Source organism: Aquarana catesbeiana, linkage group LG07, assembly GCF_042186555.1.
Source record: "Aquarana catesbeiana isolate 2022-GZ linkage group LG07, ASM4218655v1, whole genome shotgun sequence".
Lineage (NCBI taxonomy): Eukaryota > Metazoa > Chordata > Amphibia > Anura > Ranidae > Aquarana > Aquarana catesbeiana.
In genome coordinates, this window is record NC_133330.1 from 292265451 (window position 1) to 292283680 (window position 18230).

Genomic DNA, 18230 nt, shown 5'->3' on the forward strand with positions numbered 1-18230 from the left:
TCTCCCTCTCTCCCGGGTGTACAATGTCATCTCCCTCTCTCCCGGGTGTACAATGTCATCTCCCTCTCCCGGGTGTACAATGTCATCTCCCTCCCCCGGGTGTACAATGTCATCTCCCTCCCCCGGGTGTACAATGTCATCTCCCTCTCTCCCGGGTGTACAATGTCATCTCCCTCTCCCGGGTGTACAATGTCATCTCCCGGGTGTACAATGTCATCTCCCTCCCCCGGGTGTACAATGTCATCTCCCTCTCCCGGGTGTACAATGTCATCTCCCTCCCCCGGGTGTACAATGTCATCTCCCTCTCCCTCCCCCAGGTGTACAATGTGATCCCCGCTCTGCTTACATTATATCCATTTCATTTCTCTTGTGACTCCTCCCAGTCAGTGGAAGGCCCCGCCCCCTTCCTCCTCACATCACTTCCCCCGGACTCCGGTTTCCTGATATTCTCGGTCCGGTGTCAGGCTCGGCTCTCCCGGTAACATGCTGCTGTCAGAAGGCCGGGGTTCGGTGCTTCTCCTGTCCGGCATTGTGGTTCTGTGTGTCGGGGCGGCGGTGTGTGCTGAGGCCGGACTGGGCCGGGGTAATTCATACTTTATGGATCTTTTATAGTACAGAGGAGGGGGATGGGGGATGTGTACAGCCTGGGGGGTCACCTGGTGGATTCTTACTGGACTGAGGGGAATATTCATTGGAACAGCAGGGGGGTGACCAGGTGAGGGGACCCTTGGGAAGAGGGGGTGCCCAGGTGTGGGGACAAGGGGGTTCCCAGATGAGGGGGGATGAGGGGGTGCCCAGCTTTTGGGACGGGGTGCCCAGCTGAGACGCGAGTGTGCCCAGCTGAGGGGACAAGGGGGTGCCCATCTGTGGGGACTCTGGGGACAAGGGGCTGTCCAGCTTTTGTGACGAGGGGGTACCCAGCTGTGGGGATGAGGGGACGGGGGTGCCCAGCTGGGGGGGATGAGGGGGTGCCCAGCTGTGGGGACAAGGGGGTGCCCAGCTGTGGGGACTCTGGGGACGAGGGGGTGCCCAGCTTTTGGAACAAGGGGGTGCCCAGCTCTTGGGATGGGGGGATGTCCAGCTGAGGTGACTCTGGAGACGAGGGGGTGCCAAGCTTAGGAGACGAGGGGGTGCCCAGCTATGAGGATTCTGGGGACAAGGGGGTGCCCAGCTGAGGGGATCAGCGGGTGCCCAGACGAGGGGGTGCCCAGGTGAGGGAGGAGGGGGTGCCCAACTGATGGGACAGAGGGTGCCAAGCTGAGGGGTTGCCCAGCTTTTGGGATGAGGGGGTGCCCAGCTTTTGGGATGAGGGGGTGCCCAGCTGTGGGGACTCTGGGGACAGGGGGGTTCCCAGCTGAGGGGACTGTTGGGACGAGGGGGTGCCCATCTGTTGGGACGAGGGAGTGCCCATCTGTGGAGACTCTGGGGATAAGGGAGTGCCCAACTGAGGGGGTGCCCAGCTGAAGGGACTAGGGGGTGCCCAGCTGTGGGTACTCTGGGGACTAGGGGGTGCCCAGCTGTGGGGACTAGGGGGTGCCCAGCTGTGGGGACGAGGGAGAACCCAGCTGAGGGGACAAGGGGGTGCCCAGCTGTGGGGAGTCTGAGGACAAGGGGGTGCCCAGCTTTTGGAACGAGGGGACCTTGGGGGTTCCCAGCTTTTGGGACGAGGGGGTGCCCAGCTTTTGGGACGAGGGGGTGCCCAGCTGTGGGGACTCTGAAGATGAGGGGGTGCCCAGATGAGGAGACGAAGGGGTGCCCAGCTGAGGGGACTCTGGGGACCTTGGGGGGGGGGGTGCCCAGCTGTGGGGACCTTGGGGGATGCCCTCCTGAGGGGGCAAAGGTTGCCCATCTGTGGGGACGAGGGGGTGCCCATCTGTGGGGACGAGGGGGTGCCCAGCTGAGGGGGTGGGGGATGCCCAGCTGAGCGGGTGCCCAGCTTTTGGGACGAGGGGAAGCCCAGCTTTTGGGACGAGGGGGTGCCCAGCTGTGGGGACTCTGGGCAGGTGCCCAGCTGTGGGGACAAGGGGGTGCCCAGCTGAGGGGACTTTTGGGACGAGGGGTTGCCCAGCTGAGGGGACGAGAGGGTGCCCATCTTTGGGGACCCTGGGGACAAGGGGATGCCCAGCTGTGGGGACAAGGGGGTGCCCAGCTGAGGGGACTTTTGGGACGAGGGGTTGCCCAGCTGAGGGGACGAGAGGGTGCCCATCTTTGGGGACCCTGGGGACGAGGGGGTTCCCAGCTGTGGGGACGAGGGGGTTCCCAGCTGTGGGGACGAGGGGTTGCCCAGCTGTGGGCACTCTGGGGGCAAGGGGGAGCCCAGCTGTGGGCACTCTGGGGATGAGGGGGTGCCCAGCTGTGTGGGCGAGGGGGAGCCCAGCTGTGGGCACTCTGGGGACGAGGGGGTGCCCAGCTGAGGGGTGCCCAGCTGTGGGGACGAGGGGGTGCCCAGCTGTGAGGGGGAGCCCAGCTGAGGGGACAAGGGGGTACCCAGTTGTGGGGACTTTGAGGACAAGGGGGTGCCCAGATGAGGGGGTTCCCAGCTTTTGGGACGAGGAGTTGCCCAGCTGTGGGGACGAGGGGTTGCCCAGCTGAGGGGACTTGTGGAACGAGGGGGTGCCCATCTGTGGGGACTCTGGGGGGACGAGGGGGTGCCCGGCTGAGGGGGTGGGGGGGTGCCCAGCTTTTGGGACGAGGGGGTGCCCAGCTGTGGGGACTCTGGGGGGGTGCCCAGCTGTGGGGACAAGGGAGTGCCCAGCTGAGGGGACTTTTGGGACGAGGGGTTGCCCAGCTGAGGGGACAAGAGAGTGCCCATCTGTGGGGACCCTGGGGATGAAGGGTTGCCCAGCTGTGGGGGTTGCCCAGCTGTGGGGAGGAGGGGGTTGCCCAGCTGTGGGGAGGAGGGGGTTGCCCAGCTGTGGGGGCAAGGGGGAGCCCAGCTGTAGGCAATCTGGGGACGAGGGGGTGCCCAGCTGAGGGGACGAGGGGGAGCCCAGATGTGGGGACGAGGGGGTGCCCAGCTGTGGGGACGGGGGGGTGCCCAGCTGTGGGGACTTTGAGGACAAGGTGGTGCCCAGATGAGGGGGTTCCCAGCTTTTGGGACGAGGGGGTGCCCAGCTTTTGAGACGAGGGGACCTTGGGGGTGTCTGGATGAGGGGGTGCCCAGCTGTAGGGATGAGGGGGTGCCCAGCTGAGGGGACGAGGAGGTGCCCAAGTGAGAGGACGAGGAGGAGGGGGTGCCCAACTGAGAGGACAAAGGGTGCTCAGCTGAGGGGTGCCCAGCTTTTGAGATGAGGGGGTGCCCAGCTGGGGGGACCTTGGGGGGGTGCCCAGCTGGGGGGGCCTTGGGGGGTGCCCAGCTGTGGGGACAAGGGGGTGCCCAGCTGAGGGGACTTTTGGGAGGAGGGGGTGCCCATCTGTGGGGACCCTGGTTACGAGGGGGTGCCCAGCTGAGGGGTCAAGGGGTGCCCAGCTGTGGGCACTCTGGGGATGAGGGGGTGCCCAGCTGAGGGGGTGCCCAGCTGTGGGGATGAGGGGGAGCCCAGCTGAGGGGACAAGGGGGTGCCCAGATGAGGGGGTGCCCAGCTTTTGGGACGAGGGGGTGCCCAGCTTTTGAGACGAGGGTACCTTGGGGGTGTCCGGATGAGGGGGTGCCCAGCTGTAGGGATGAGGGGGTGCCCAGCTGAGGGGAAGAGGAGGAGGGGGTGCCCAACTGAGGGGACAAAGGGTGCTCAGCTGAGGGGTGCCCAGCTTTTGAGACAAGGGGGTGCCCAGCTGTGGGGACTCTGGGGACATTGGGGGGGGTGCCCAGCTGAGGGGACAAGGGGGTGCCCAGCTGAGGGGACTTTTGGGAGGAGGAGGTGCCCATCTCTGGGGACCCTGGTTACGAGGGGGTGCCCAGCTGAGGGGTCAAGGGTGGGCACTCTGGGGATGAGGGGGTGCCCAGCTGTGGGGACGAGGGGGAGCCCAGCTGATTGGACAAGGGGGTGCCCAGCTGTGGGGACTCTGAGGACAAGGGGGTGCCCAGCTTTTGGAATGAGGGGACCTTGGAGGTGCCCAGGTGAGGGGGCGCCCAACTGAGGGGACGAGGGGGTGCCCAGCTGAGGGGTGCCCAGCTTTTGGCACGAGGGGTTGCCCAGCTGTGGGGACTCTGGGGGGACCTTGAGGGAGTGCCCAGCTGTGGGGACAAGGGGCTGCCCAGCTGAGTTGACTTTTGGGACGAGGGGTTGCCCAGCTGAGGGGACGAGGGGGTGCCCATCTGTGGGGACCCTGGGGACGAGGGGGGTGCCCATCTGTGGGGGGTGACCAGGTGAGGGGACGAGGGGGTTCCCAGCTGTGGGGGCAAGGGGGAGCCCAGCTGTGCCCAGCTGTGGGGACGAGGGGGTGCCCAGCTGTGGGGACGAGGGGGTGCCCAGCTGTGGGGACGAGGGGGTGCCCAGCTGAGGGGTGCCCAGCTTTTGGCACGAGGGGTTGCCCAGCTGTGGGGACTCTGGGGGGACCTTGAGGGAGTGCCCAGCTGTGGGGACAAGGGGCTGCCCAGCTGAGGGGACTTTTGGGACGAGGGGTTGCCCAGCTGAGGGGACGAGGGGGTGCCCATCTGTGGGGACCCTGGGGACGAGGGGGTGCCCATCTGTGGGGACAAGGGGGTGCCCATCTGTGGGGGGTGACCAGGTGAGGGGACGAGGGGGTTCCCAGCTGTGGGGGCAAGGGGGAGCCCAGCTGTGCCCAGCTGAGGGGACGAGGGGGTGCCCAGCTGAGGGGACGAGGGGGTGCCCAGCTGTGGGGACGAGGGGACCTTGGGGGTGTCCGGATGAGGGGGTGCCCAGCTGTAGGGATTAGGGGGTGCCCAGCTGAGGGAAAGAGGAGGTGCCCAGGTGAGGGAATGAGGAGGAGGAGGGGGTGCCCAACTGAGGGGGCAAAGGGTGCCCAGCTGAGGGGTGCCCAGCTTTTGAGACGAGGGGGTGCCCAGCTGTGGGGACTCTGGGGACATTGGGGGGGTGCCCAGCTGTGGGGACAAGGGGGTGCCCAGCTGAGGGGACTTTTGGGAGGAGGAGGTGCCCATCTCTGGGGACCCTGGTTACGAGGGGGTGCCCTGCTGAGGGGTCAAGGGGTGCCCAGCTGTGGGCACTCTGGGGATGAGGGGGTGCCCAGCTGTGGGGACGAGGGGGAGCCCAGCTGATTGGACAAGGGGGTGCCCAGCTGTGGGGACTCTGAGGACAAGGGGGTGCCCAGCTTTTGGAACGAGGGGACCTTGGAGGTGCCCAGGTGAGGGGGCGCCCAACTGAGGGGACGAGGGGGTGCCCAGCTGAGGGGTGCCCAGCTTTTGGCACGAGGGGTTGCCCAGCTGTGGGGACTCTGGGGGGACCTTGAGGGAGTCAAGGGGCTGCGGGGACTCTGGGGGGACCTTGGGGACAAGGGGCTGCCCTGCTGAGGGGACTTTTGGGACGAGGGGTTGCCCAGCTGAGGGGACGAGGGGGTGCCCATCTGTGGGGACCCTGGGGACGAGGGGGTGCCCATCTGTGGGGACGAGGGGGTGCCCATCTGTGGGGGGTGACCAGGTGAGGGGACGAGGGGGTTCCCAGCTGTGGGGGCAAGGGGGAGCCCAGCTGTGGGCACTCTGGGGACGAGGGGGTGCCCAGCTGAGGGGACGAGGGGGTACCCAGCTGTGGGGGTGCCCAGCTGTGGGGGCGAGGGGGAGCCCAGCTGTGGGCACTCTGGAGACGAGGGGGTGCCCAGCTGAGGGGTGCCCAGCTGTGGGGACGAGGGGGTGCCCAGCTGTGGGGTTGCCCAGCTGTGAAGGGGAGCCCAGCTGAGGGGACGAGGGGGTGCCCAGCTGTAGGGATTAGGGGGTGCCCAGGTGAGGGGATGAGGAGGAGGGGGTGCCCAACTGAGGGGGCAAAGGGTGCCCAGCTGAGGGGTGCCCAGCTTTTGGGACGAGTGGGTGCCCAGCTGTGGGGACTCTGGGGACAAGGGGGTGCCCAGCTAGGGGGACCTTGGGGGGGTACCCAGCTGTGGGGACGAGGGGGTGCCCAGCTGAGGGGACTTTGGGGACGAGGGGGTGCCCAGCTGTGGGGACGAGGGGGTGCCCAGCTGTAGGGGCGAGGGCGTGCCCAGCTGAGGGGACAAGGGCATGCTAAGCTGAGGGGACGAGGGGGTGCCCAGCTGAGAGGACTCTGGGGACGAGGGGGTGCCCAGATGAGGGGGTTCCCAGCTTTTGGGACGAGGGGGTGCCCAGCTTTTGAGACGAGGGGACCTTGGGGGTGTCTGGATGAGGGGGTGCCCAGCTGAGGGGACGAGGAGGTGCCCAGGTGAGGGGACGAGGAGGAGGGGGTACCCAACTGAGAGGACAAAGGGTGCTCAGCTGAGGGGTGCCCAGCTTTTGAGATAAAGGGGTGCCCAGCTGTGGGGACTCTGGGGACCTTGGGGGGGTGCCCAGCTGGGGGGACCTTGGGGGGTGCCCAGCTGAGGGGACTTTTGGGAGGAGGGGGTGCCCATCTGTGGGGACCCTGGTTACGAGGGGGTGCCCAGCTGAGGGGTCAAGGGGTGCCCAGCTGTGGGCACTCTGGGGACGAGGGGGTGCCCAGCTGAGGGGGTGGGGGGTGCCCAGCTGAGGGGGTGCCCAGCTGTGGGGATGAGGGGGAGCCCAGCTGAGGGGACAAGGGGGTGCCCAGCTGTGGGGACTTTGAGGACAAGGGGGTGCCCAGATGAGGGGCTGCCCATCTTTTGGGACGAGGGGGTGCCCAGCTTTTGAGACGAGGGTACCTTGGGGGTGTCCGGATGAGGTGGTGCCCAGCTGTAGGGAGGAGGGGGTGCCCAGCTGAGGGGAAGAGGAGGAGGGGGTGCCCAACTGAGGGGACAAAGGGTGCTCAGCTGAGGGGTGCCCAGCTTTTGAGACGAGGGGGTGCCCAGCTGTGGGGACCTTGGGGGGGGTGCCCAGCTGAGGGGACTTTTGGGAGGAGGGGATGCCCAGCTGAGGGGACTTTTGGGAGGAGGAGGTGCCCATCTCTGGGGACCCTGGTTACGAGGGGGTGCCCAGCTGAGGGGTCAAGGGGTGCCCAGCTGTGGGCACTCTGGGGACGAGGGGGTGCCCAGCTGAGGGGGTGCCCAGCTGTGGGGACGAGGGGGAGCCCAGCTGATTGGACAAGGGGGTGCCCAGCTGTGGGGACTCTGAGGACAAGGGGGTGCCCAGCTTTTGGAACGAGGGGACCTTGGAGGTGCCCAGGTGAGGGGACGAGGGGGTGCCCAACTGAGGGGACGAGGGGGTTCCCAGCTGAGGAGTGCCCAGCTTTTGCGACGAGGGGTTGCCCAACTGTGGGGACTCTGGGGGGACCTTGGGGGAGTGCCCAGCTGTGGGGACAAGGGGCTGCCCAGCTGAGGGGACTTTTGGGACGAGGGGTTGCCCAGCTGAGGGGACGAGGGGGTGCCCAGCTGTGGGGACCCTGGGGACGAGGGGGTGCCCAGCTGTGGGGACGAGGGGGTGCCCAGCTGTGGGGGTGGGGGGTTATCAGCTGAGGGGATGAGGGGGTTCCCAGCTGTGGGGGCAAGGGGGAGCCCAGATGTGGGCACTCTGGGGACGAGGGGGTGCCCAGCTGAGGGGACGAGGAGGTGCCCAGCTGTGGGGGCGCCCAGCTGTGGGGGCGAGGGGGAGCCCAGCTGTGGGCACTCTGGAGACGAGGGGGTGCCCAGCTGTGGGGACGAGGGGGTGCCCAGCTGTGGTGTTGCCCAGCTGTGAGGGGGAGCCCAGCTGAGGGGACAAGGGGGTGCCCAGCTTTGGGGACATTGAGGACAAGGGGGTGCCCAGATGAGGGGGTGCTCAGCTTTTGGGACGAGGGGACCTTGGGGGTGTCCGGATGAGGGGTGCCCAGCTGTAGGGTTTAGGGGGTGCCCAGCTGAGGGAAAGAGGAGGTGCCCAGGTGAGGGGATGAGGAGGAGGAGGGGGTGCCCAACTGAGGGGGCTGAGGGGTGCCCAGCTTTTGGGACGAGTGGGTGCCCAGCTGTGGGGACTCTGGGGACAAGGGGGTGCCCAGCTAGGGGGACCTTGGGGGGGGTACCCAGCTGTGGGGACAAGGGGGTGCCCAGCTGAGGGGACTTTTGGGACGAGGGGGTGCCCAGCTGTGGGGACGAGGGGGTGCCCAGCTGTGGGGGCGAGGACGTGCCCAGCTGAGGGGACAAGGGCATGCTAAGCTGAGGGGGTGCCCAGCTGAGAGGACTCTGGGGACGAGGGGGTGCCCAGCTGAGGGGACCCTGGGGACAGGGAGTGACGGGGGGTGCCCGGATGAGGGGGTGCCTAGCTGAGGTGACGGGGGGGTGCCCAGCTGAGGGGACTCTGGGGACGCCCATCTGAGGGGGTGCCCAACTGTGGAGACTGTGGACGAGGGGGTGCCCAGCTGAGAGGACGAGGGGGTGCCCAGATGTGGGGACTCTGGGGACGAGGGGTTTCCCAGCTGAGGGGACAAGGCGTTTCCCAGCTGTGGGGATGAGGGGGTGCCCAGCTGAGGTGACGGGGGGTGCCCAGCTGACTGGACTCTGGGGACGCCCAGCTGAGGGGTCGCCCAACTGTGGGGACTCTGTGGACGAGGGGGTGCCCAGATGTGGGGATAGGGGACAAGGGGTTTCCCAGCTGCGGGGACGAGGGGGTGCCCAGCTGAGGGGACTCTGGGGACGAGGGGTGCCCAGATGTGGGGACAAGGGAAACTGGGGGTACCCACCAGCTGTGGTGATATGGGGGGAGGGGGTGCCCAGTTGTGGGTACTCTGGGACTGTGGGGGGCTCAGCCTAGATGACTTCAGGATTGTGGGGTACAGAACTAAGGGGGCTTAACCAAGGAGACTCTGAAACTTGGGGTGGGGGGAGGGCTTTTTTAACCCTTTGAGGCTCTAGTCACATCTCAGCGTTGCATGAACGTGCATCATGTTTGCAGTGCCATTTATTATTAATGGCGCCCCAATCACAGCCAGCAGGCGCAGGTTTTCGTACGCCACTCAAGCCCAAGAAGGTGCAGGAGTTTCTTTTGGCCTGTCGTGCATAGGGCAACCCTATGTATGTAGCCTGAAAAAAAAACATATATAACTTATAGTAAATTGGACTTTGCTTGTAGGGATTGTTTTGGAGCTCATCTGAGGGGACTAGGGGGCTCAGCCAAGCAGACTTTGTGGCTTTGCCGTGGAGACTCCAGTATGGGGGAGCAGCCTCAATTGAAGGTACTCTGGAACTGGGAAGGGGTACACAGCGGAGTGAATTTATGAGGTGAGTGGGCTTTTTTACCCTCTTATAGCAAACTGGCCTATGCTTGTAGGGATTGTTTTGGGGCTCTGCTGAGGGGATAGGGAGGGAGGAAAGGGGCTCAGCTTATGGATGGCAGTGGTGGTCAAACTGTTAAATGCAAAAGGCCTCAAGTGCAGCCCCTGGCATATCCAAAGGACCACACAATGGAATCTGCACTTTAAATTATAGATAGACAACAAATATATAAGTACATGAATAAACATTACATTTTGCACACATACCCTCTTCTGGGCTATTCTGGTGCCATCTCTCAGAATACTCAAACAATGCCTACGACCGATCACATGACATAACACCACTTCCTCTTTAAACACAGCGGTTCTAGTATTGAACCCTTATGGGAACCACTGAGTCTGATACCAGACCACAACAAATGATTGTGCAGTACTGTGTGGGAGGAAAAGTGTCAGGCCCAATTTTGAATGCACTGGGATGCGTTGGCAGCCCATTTAAAAAAAAAAAAATAGAGCTTAATGTAATGCATATTAGGGCCCTCTTGCACAGGCATTGCTATTCGATCCAAAGCTCGTTGCAGCCCTATGGACAGGCGGATGTAAACAGTGTCTGTTTACAGCCACCTACCTCCAAGTCCATTCGGGTCCCGAAATAGACTACGTCCTTTTCTGTTTTTCTGGACCAAACGTTACATTCACACCGGCGGTTAAGGCTGGTGCGAATTGTAAGGGCAGGAATTTTCTGATTCCTGCTGCCAGAGCCGGTGCTACCCCTAGGCAAACTAGGCAGCCGCCTAGGGCGCCCAGCCACTGGTGTTTCTACTCTCTTCTCTCTGCAGCAACTAAGTCTCAGCATCAGCAGCTAGCCGCCAATTCGTTCGCACGTAGTGTCAGAGGCACAGTGGCGGTGGAGGACTGTTTCTGTGTCTAAAACTCCTGAATGAATGGAAGCAAGCAAACATCCATTGATGGGCGCCGGTGAGGCTGCATTTGATGGGCGTTTCATTAAAAAGATGGGGTATACATAGGCAGGGCAAAGGGGGTGGAGCCAAGGGGGATGGCAAAATAAGGTTTCGCCTAGGGTGTTAAAAAGCCCTGCCTGCTGCAGCACTTACCGGCTAGGTGCCACCGCAGCTCTCTGCACAGCCAGTGATCACAGCATGTAATCGCTGGCTGTAGAGAGAGCCGCTAATAGCTGCGGCCACTGGTGACCTGTCACTATAGTGAAGAGGGCCAGAGCCGCAGCAGGAACTGTCACTAGTGTGAATGTAGTCTAAACGCGACAGATCGTTGGTAGCCTGATGTAAACAGACAACAGAATCTGTTTACATCTGGCTGTTCTTAGAGCTGTCGCAGGTCCAACTGTGTCCACTGGACATGAACTGCACAAGCATGAGTGTTTAAAACACCTGACATCTGTCCCATATCGATCCCCTGCTGATCGGAGCAGACTCCGCTCTGTGTGAAAGGAACCTTAATGTACAGGCAGTATCACCACAGTGCACTGCAAAGGAGGCAACGTTAATAGAAAGAGTAATATTGCATTTACAAACATTTATTTACCACTTCAGCTCCGGAAGATTTTACCCCCTTCATGACCAGGCCATTTTTTGCTATTCAGCACTGTGCTACTTTAACTGGCAATTGCGTGGTCATGCATTGCTGCACCCAAACTAAATTTATATCGTTTTTTTTTTTTTTTTTTTCACACAAGTAGAGCTTTCTTTTGGTGGCCACTGGGTTTTTTTGTTGTGTAAACAAAATAGATCAAACATTTTGAAACAAATATTTTTTGCTATCTGCTATAATACATATTCAATGAAAAAAATCTAATTTCTTTTATAAATTTAGGGCAAAATGTATTCTGCTACATGTCTTTGGGAAAAAATCCTAATAAGAGTATATTGATTGGTTTGTGTGACAGTTCTAGCGTCTACAAACTATGGTGTGTGTGTATATACTGAATTTTTTTTTTAAAATACTAGTATTGGCGGTGATCAGCGACTTATAGTGGGACTGTGATAGTGTGTGGCAAGCAAACTGACACTGGGTGGGAACTCCTCTGACCTCACCAGTGACACTAATACAATGATCAGTAGTAATAATATAAACTGTCAATGTACTAATGACACTGGCTGGGATGGGGTTAACCTATCTGTGTAATCAGGGGGTTAGGTGTGTGCTGCTTTTTATAAGAAAAAATCTGTCCCTTTTGCCCGTGCCCTGAATCCCTGAAGAAGGCAGCGACATACAGGTACGTCGCCGTGCCTGTAGGAGCCGCTCTTCCGCAGTACAATGCGGGCAGTCCTAAAGAGGTTAAAGTTAAATACCTTGCATGGAAATTGAGATGTCACTGTCCTGCAACTCCACTCTATTCAATTAGAGAATGCCTTGTATTTATAGAAAAAAAAAAATCTGAGCAAGCGACTTCCCCTTCCCCTGGGGGTTACTATGCAAAAGAGAAGTCGCTCTGCACGGCTTCTGAAAGATCGTGGCTATCGCTGTAGTAGTGCTGGCTATTAGGCTGGGTTCCCGCTTCTGCGTATTGGACCTGGGTTTCCCTGCATCCATTTCGCCTGACAGGAGAGTGTGCCCGGCTCTCAATGGGTGGTCACGGTCCATGAAAAAGGGTCCTGTGCGTCTTTGGCTCCAATTTCAGGTGCAAATTCAGGCAAAAATTTGGATCGGAGTCGCACCTGAATCACTGTACAGGGACACACCGGACCCCATGCTGGGACCCGTGGCCGCATTAGTGTGAACTCAGCCTTAGAGGGAGCTCGCTCATAGGCAGCTGTCAGTGAGCCTGTGTTGAGGATTCTGTTGCAGCACTGCGATGCATGAGGAGATTTTAATTTTTTTACCTGGTGCTCAACACCCAGCAGGCCTCATGTTGCCGGCAGATTGGGCTCAAGGAGTCTATGGGGATAGGGGTTGACCAGCCGAAGGCACTCTGGGCCTGCAGTGGCTCAGCTGAGGGGACTTTTTGCACATAGAAGTTGAACTTGATGGACCTGCATCTTTTGTCCCCCTTATCTACTTATTTTTTTATTTCTTTTTTTTTCCCCACAGGTTTTGGAGATCACATTCACTGGAGAACTCTAGAAGATGGGAAGCAGGAGGCTGCCAGCAGGTAATGTCCTTACTGACTTCATATGTTGTATGTGGTGCACTCAATGCTTTCTTTAGCATGTCCTTAACCACTTCCTGGCTGTAGGTGCATTTATATGATGATTGAAGCAGTTATACCAGGATGATTCCTGCAGCTACAGGCATCATCCTGGTATCACAATTTTCAGCTGCCGGTTCCTTTTCTTTTTTTTTTTTTTTTTTTTTTTTTTTTGTAAAAGTGATTTGAGCAGCTATATAGCTACTTGATCACTTCTACAGGCAGCAGAAGTGGGTCCTCTCCCTCTGCCTTTCACAGGCTCTCCTGTTCCATCAAGAAGCCTGGGACCACTAAGACCAGCGGCATCTAGTGCACTACACAGAGACGGAGGAACTGAACTGACCTTGTTCCTCCCTCTCTGTGAGATCAGAAACTAGAAGTGACAAGGATTTCGTCACTTCCAGTCGTAGTCTGATGTAAACAAGCAGTTACTGGCTTGTGAAAGCTTCTGGTCGGTTTGATAATAGGCTTTGGAGGGCAGAGGAGAGATATGGGGTCCAATAGACCCCAGATCCTTCCATAAAGAGTACCTGTCATTGCCCAAGCTATCACATGCTATATCCCTTGTGATGGCAATAACGTTGATAAAAAAAAAAAGAAAAAAAAAAAAAGAGAGTAAGCGCTCCAGTCTGTGCTCATGCGCAAATACGAACATGCATGAAGGTCCCACACACATATGTATACGTTGATAGCATCACACGTGTGGGGTATCGCCGCGAACATCAGAGCAACAGTAATAATTCTAGTACCAGACCTCCTGAGTAACTCCAAACTGGTAACCTGTTGTGAAGGCTTTAAAACATCGCCTATGGATAATTAATGTACCGTAGTTTGTCGCCATTCAATGCTCATGCACAATTTTAAAGTGTGACATGTTTGGTATCTATTTACTTGGTGTGACATTATCTTTTATATTTTATCTAAAAATTGGGTTTTGTGTGTGCTAAAATTCATTCTTCATTCATGTATTCTTTACAAAAAATTTGAATTCACAATCTATGCTGAAGTAGCTGCATTGGAGGGCAGGAGAGGCATTGGGGGCTCACTAAAGAGGACCTGTCACCTGCCCATGCTAACATAATGAAGAAAAAATATTTTAAAGCCCCTTAGTACATACCCCATATAAAAAGCTCAGTATAGGTCAAGCTTGTGTAAGTGAACAACAGATTGAGAGCAATAATTCATGGTTGGCTCTAAACTGAGTACCTGTAAAGTCTTTTAACCACTTCCTTACCACGCTTTAGCCGAAAGACGGCTACATTGCGACTGTTTCAGACCCACACTCCTTGCGTGCTCTGTGCTTGTCGTGTTCTTCGGACACAGCCGATCACAGATCGTGGTAAAGGGCCAATTCCAGCGGAGCTTTACCATGTGATCAGCTGTGTCTAATCACAGCTGTTTAGAGTAAACAGCCTTGCCGGTTATTTGCAGTACTTTCCTCATATCGTTAGGAGAGGAGAGCGGGTAACCGGCAATCCTGACAGGAGGACACTGATTATCTGTGTACATGTCCCTTAATTGGTGCAGCCACATTGGTGCACATCAGTGAAAGAGAAAAATTACTTTGCAAAATTTTAAAACCAAAACTAAAAAAAAAAAGTTTTTTTTTATTAAAAATGTTTTCAACTTTTTTTCATTTGAAAAAAAAAAAAAGAAAACCCTGTGGTGATTAAATACCACCAAAAGAAAACTCTCTCAAAAATGATAAAAATGTCATATGAGTACAGTGTTGCATGACTGTGCAATTGTCATTCAAAGTGTGACAGCGGAAAATTGGCATGGTCAGGAAGGGGACAGGAAATATCTCTCCTCTCGGAGCATCAGAATATAGTAAAAGCTATACTATCAGCTTCTACCAGCTTTCTGTTATTCCTTTTTAGCTATTCGTCAACTTTTTATGATGTGTATCCTGCACATGCACAGATGTTGTATCATCCCATTTCTATTCTTGTTTTTTTACAGATGTTGGAAATGACAAGTGGTGTACACTGTGCTGCACATGCAGTGTCCCATAACAGCCCATCTTTAATCAACTTGATTACAAACTTGGGTTATGAAGTTTGATGGACGGCATAAAGTTAGTCTTTTGTTGAAGACTTTGGTGTTCCTGCCTGCTTGTAGAAAGACGGCCTGTTGCACTTATGTGTAGGTCAGGGTACATCCTGTATATCTATTAAAGTGGTTGTAAATCTAGAAGGCATTACCTACATTGGGATAAAAATCCTTCCACTAGTATTTATCCCCCTCTCCAGTCACCTCCCCATGTACTTGCCCAAGTCTTGGATCGATCTAGCGCTGTACCCGCTGCAGCAGCTCTGGTTCTCTCTCCCCTCTCACAGGCTCTAGACTTCTGTCTATCAAATGCTGGGGGGGCGTTGGGCTGCAGATAGCTGCACACAGCTCAGCTTGGGAGAGAGCCCGCAAGTGCTCCACCATAGAAAGTGGCTTCCTTTTGGGGGGCGCACCGTGAAGAGGAACGGGGAATCCCAGAAGAGGTTTGGGGCTTCTCTGTGCAATACCATTGCACACGTTTTGCATTTTGGGTTATTTAGGGTTAGTGTTACAAATGCCCGAGCAAGCTGTCTAACTATGGCTTTGATCCGATTTAATATAGGTCCTGACAAGCAGCCAAGTAAGATACCTCTCAATAGCGGTGTCAGGGGTATAGTTCACTTTTAGCTTGGTAAACAAAAAAAGGATTTTTTTTTTTTCTCTTTACAGTGGCCTGCCGATAATGCTTGTGATACATAAGACATGGTGTGGAGCCTGCAAAGGTAACAAAGTTCAGTATTCTTCTTGTGCATACTTCATTATCCTCCTATTCCTTAACAGTTTGCATACCTTATGCATACATAGCAAGCCCAGTAAACATATGTAATACACCCTGTCCCTTCCTGCCCATGTTTCTAGCAACTCTTGCTGAGTATTACAGCAGCTGCTACAGCCAAAAACAAAGCTTGGTCATTCAGAAATAAAATGTAGCATTATTGTTGCATTGTATTTACCTTGTTTAGGCCCCTTTCACACTGGGGCGGGGGCGGCGTCGGCGGTAAAGCACCGCTATTGTAAGCGGCGCTTTACCGTCGGTATGCTAGCGGCCGAGAAAGGGTTAAAAACCACCGTAAAGCGCCTCTGTAGAGGCGCTTTGCCGGCGGTATAGCCGCGCCGTCCCATTGATTTCAACGGGCAGGAGCGGTATACACTCCGCTCCTTCACCGCTCCGAAGATGCTGCTAGCAGGACTTTTTTTTTACCGTCCTGCCAGCGCATCGCTCCAGTGTGAAAGCTTTCCAGGGCTTTCACATTGGAATCAAAGCAGCGGCGCTTTCGGGTCGGTTTGCAGGCACTATTATTAGCGCAATAGCGCCTGCAAACCGCCTCAGTGTGAAAGGACCCTTGGTTCATATTCAGATCAAAGAGGTCTGGTAAAGCAAAGTGAGGGATATAAATTTTTTTTTTTTTTTTTTTTGTTCCCTGATTGAACACTTTACTCCTTAGGTAACCTAAATCAGCCGTAATTATTGTCGTCCTCCCTTAGCTACTTAAAAAATATAGCTATTATTAAAAAAAGTGCAAAATTGAAAAAATGCCCTTATTTCATTTGCGATGCCTTGTACCAGAAACATAATGATTTGAGTGAGATTTTAAACGGATATATTATAGAATAACATCTATAGTTTTCTAATTGTTTGTCTATAGACTACATAGAAAAGAAAAACAAAAAATCATTTTCCAGAACCATATTGCCAAACAAAAAAGCCCTGTTTGTCCTGGAAAAAAAAAAATATATGTCCTTATCCTAGAAATGACACACTCCACTGCGACTCATCAATGTGAATGGGCCTGAAATCTACTGTTTAGTAAGTTTGGCATAATGTCCCGTCTGACAATTGCAAGACAGTGGCTTAAAAGAGAAGTATGGGTGTGTTTTTGTTTTTTGTTTTTTTTTTTTGCATATTCATAGTTGACTAGGTGGATGCAGCATCAGACTGATGCTGCATCTGTCCCCCGCCGCCTCTTCACCGAGAACCGAGCCACCGAATATTGACGATGACTTGGTTCTCTCACCTCCCCGAGCGGAGAGTTGCTGACTGTCAGTCAACAGCTCTCCTGCTATGTCCCTCTATGCTCATTGGAGCGCTGAGCTGTGGAGGGGCGGGGAGCGGCCATCTCAGCGGCTCGCTGAAACTGCCATCAGTCCAGGCAGCTGGCGGATCCGGACTTCCTGAGTCGGGATGACGCACTGCCTGGACTGATCATGGTGACGGCAGCGGAGAGCGGACTGCAGACCGCTCTCCTCTGAAAACGGGTCACAGGAGTGCAAAACTAATTGCACTTCTGTGACCCTTAGGAGAAGCCCAGCTGAATGAGCTCAGGCTGGACTTCTCCTTTTTAAGGCGGCCATACACTATACAATCTGTTTGTATAATCCCTGCACAATTTCCTTTAGCTTTACCAAAACTGTGTAATAGGAGGACCCACCTGAACAATCTATTCAATTTGTATCAAATCAAGCAGGCCCTTACACCACAGTCGTTTGTACAATCTCCTTTAGATCTACCATCAGATTGTACCGTGTATGGCCACCTTTGGTGTTGTCAGTCTGTAACCTAAGTATTGCTACTGGCATGATCTCCATGTGGGAAATCTTGCAACAGAAAGAAATTGCTAAAGAAAATTGTATACAGTGAGGCATAATGCCAAACATACTAAAGATCATTTTTAATGAAACATTACATTATATTTGCCTATATAGCAGATATACAGTGTGTGTGTGTGTATGTGTACATAAAATGTATATATCTATCATTTTAGGTCCATATATATTTGAACGCAGGCACACTTTTCATACTCTTGGCTCTGTATGCCACCAGATCAAAATTAAAACCAAACAATCCAAATTAATTTGAAGTGCAGACTTTTTCAGCTTTAATTCAGGGGTTGAACATAAATATCAAGTACAAGTTTTTGGAACTGCAACCATTCAGTTCCTCCATTTTCAGGGGCTCAAATGTAATTGAACAAATTAATATAATCGAATAAAATGTTCATCCTTTTTAAAATATTTTGTTGAGAATCTTTTACTGGCAATGACTGCCTGAAGTCTGGAACCCATGGACATTACCAAAGGCTGTGTTCCCTCCTTTCTGATGCTTTTCCAGGCTCTAACTGCAGCTGTCTTCAGTTGTTCTTTGTTTTGTGGGTCTTTCTGCCTTTAGTTTTCCCTTCAAGTGAAATGCATGCTCAATTGGGTTTGAGATCAGGTGATTTACTCAGCCATTGCAGAATATTCCACTTCTTTTCCTTCAAAAGCTCCTGGGTTGCTTTGCAGTGTGTTTTGGATCATTGTCCATCTGTACTGTGAAGCGCCGTCCAATCAACTTTTCTGCATTCGGCTAAATCTGGGCTGACAGTATATCTCTAAACACTGCAGAATTCATCCGGCTGCTTCTGTCTTCTGTCATATCATCAATAAACACCAATGACCTAGTGCCACTGGAAGCCATGCATCCCCATGCCATCACACTGCCTCCACCATGTTTTACAGATGACGTTGTGTGCTTTGGATCATGGGCTGTTCCAAGCCTTTTCCACTTTTTTTTTTTTTTTTTTCTTCTCATCATCCTGGGACAGATTAATCTTCGTTTCATCCGTCCAAAGAATGCTTTTCCAGAACTGGTCTGTTGTGTTTTTTTTTTTTTTTGGCAAAGTCTAATCTGGCTTTTCTATTCTTCAGGCTTATGAATGGTTTGCACCTTGTGGTGAACCCTCTGTATTTGCTCTTGTGAGGTCTTCTCTTGATTGTAGACTTTGACAATGCAATGCCCA

General features: G+C 55.2%; 1 protein-coding gene across 2 annotated transcripts in view; it reads left to right on the forward strand.

Moving 5' to 3' along the window:
* Positions 1-383: 383 nt before the first annotated feature.
* Positions 384-18230, forward strand: part of TXNDC12 (thioredoxin domain containing 12) — a 44200-nt gene continuing 26353 nt past the window's right edge. For both annotated transcript variants that reach the window (XR_012235348.1, XM_073593537.1), the window contains exons 1-3: positions 384-583; positions 12306-12366; positions 15124-15176. Coding sequence is in view for 1 of the 2 variants with exons in the window: in XM_073593537.1 (XP_073449638.1) it covers positions 484-583; positions 12306-12366; positions 15124-15176 (214 nt within the window). In the remaining variant the exon portion in view is untranslated. The remainder of the gene's footprint in view (positions 584-12305; positions 12367-15123; positions 15177-18230) is intronic.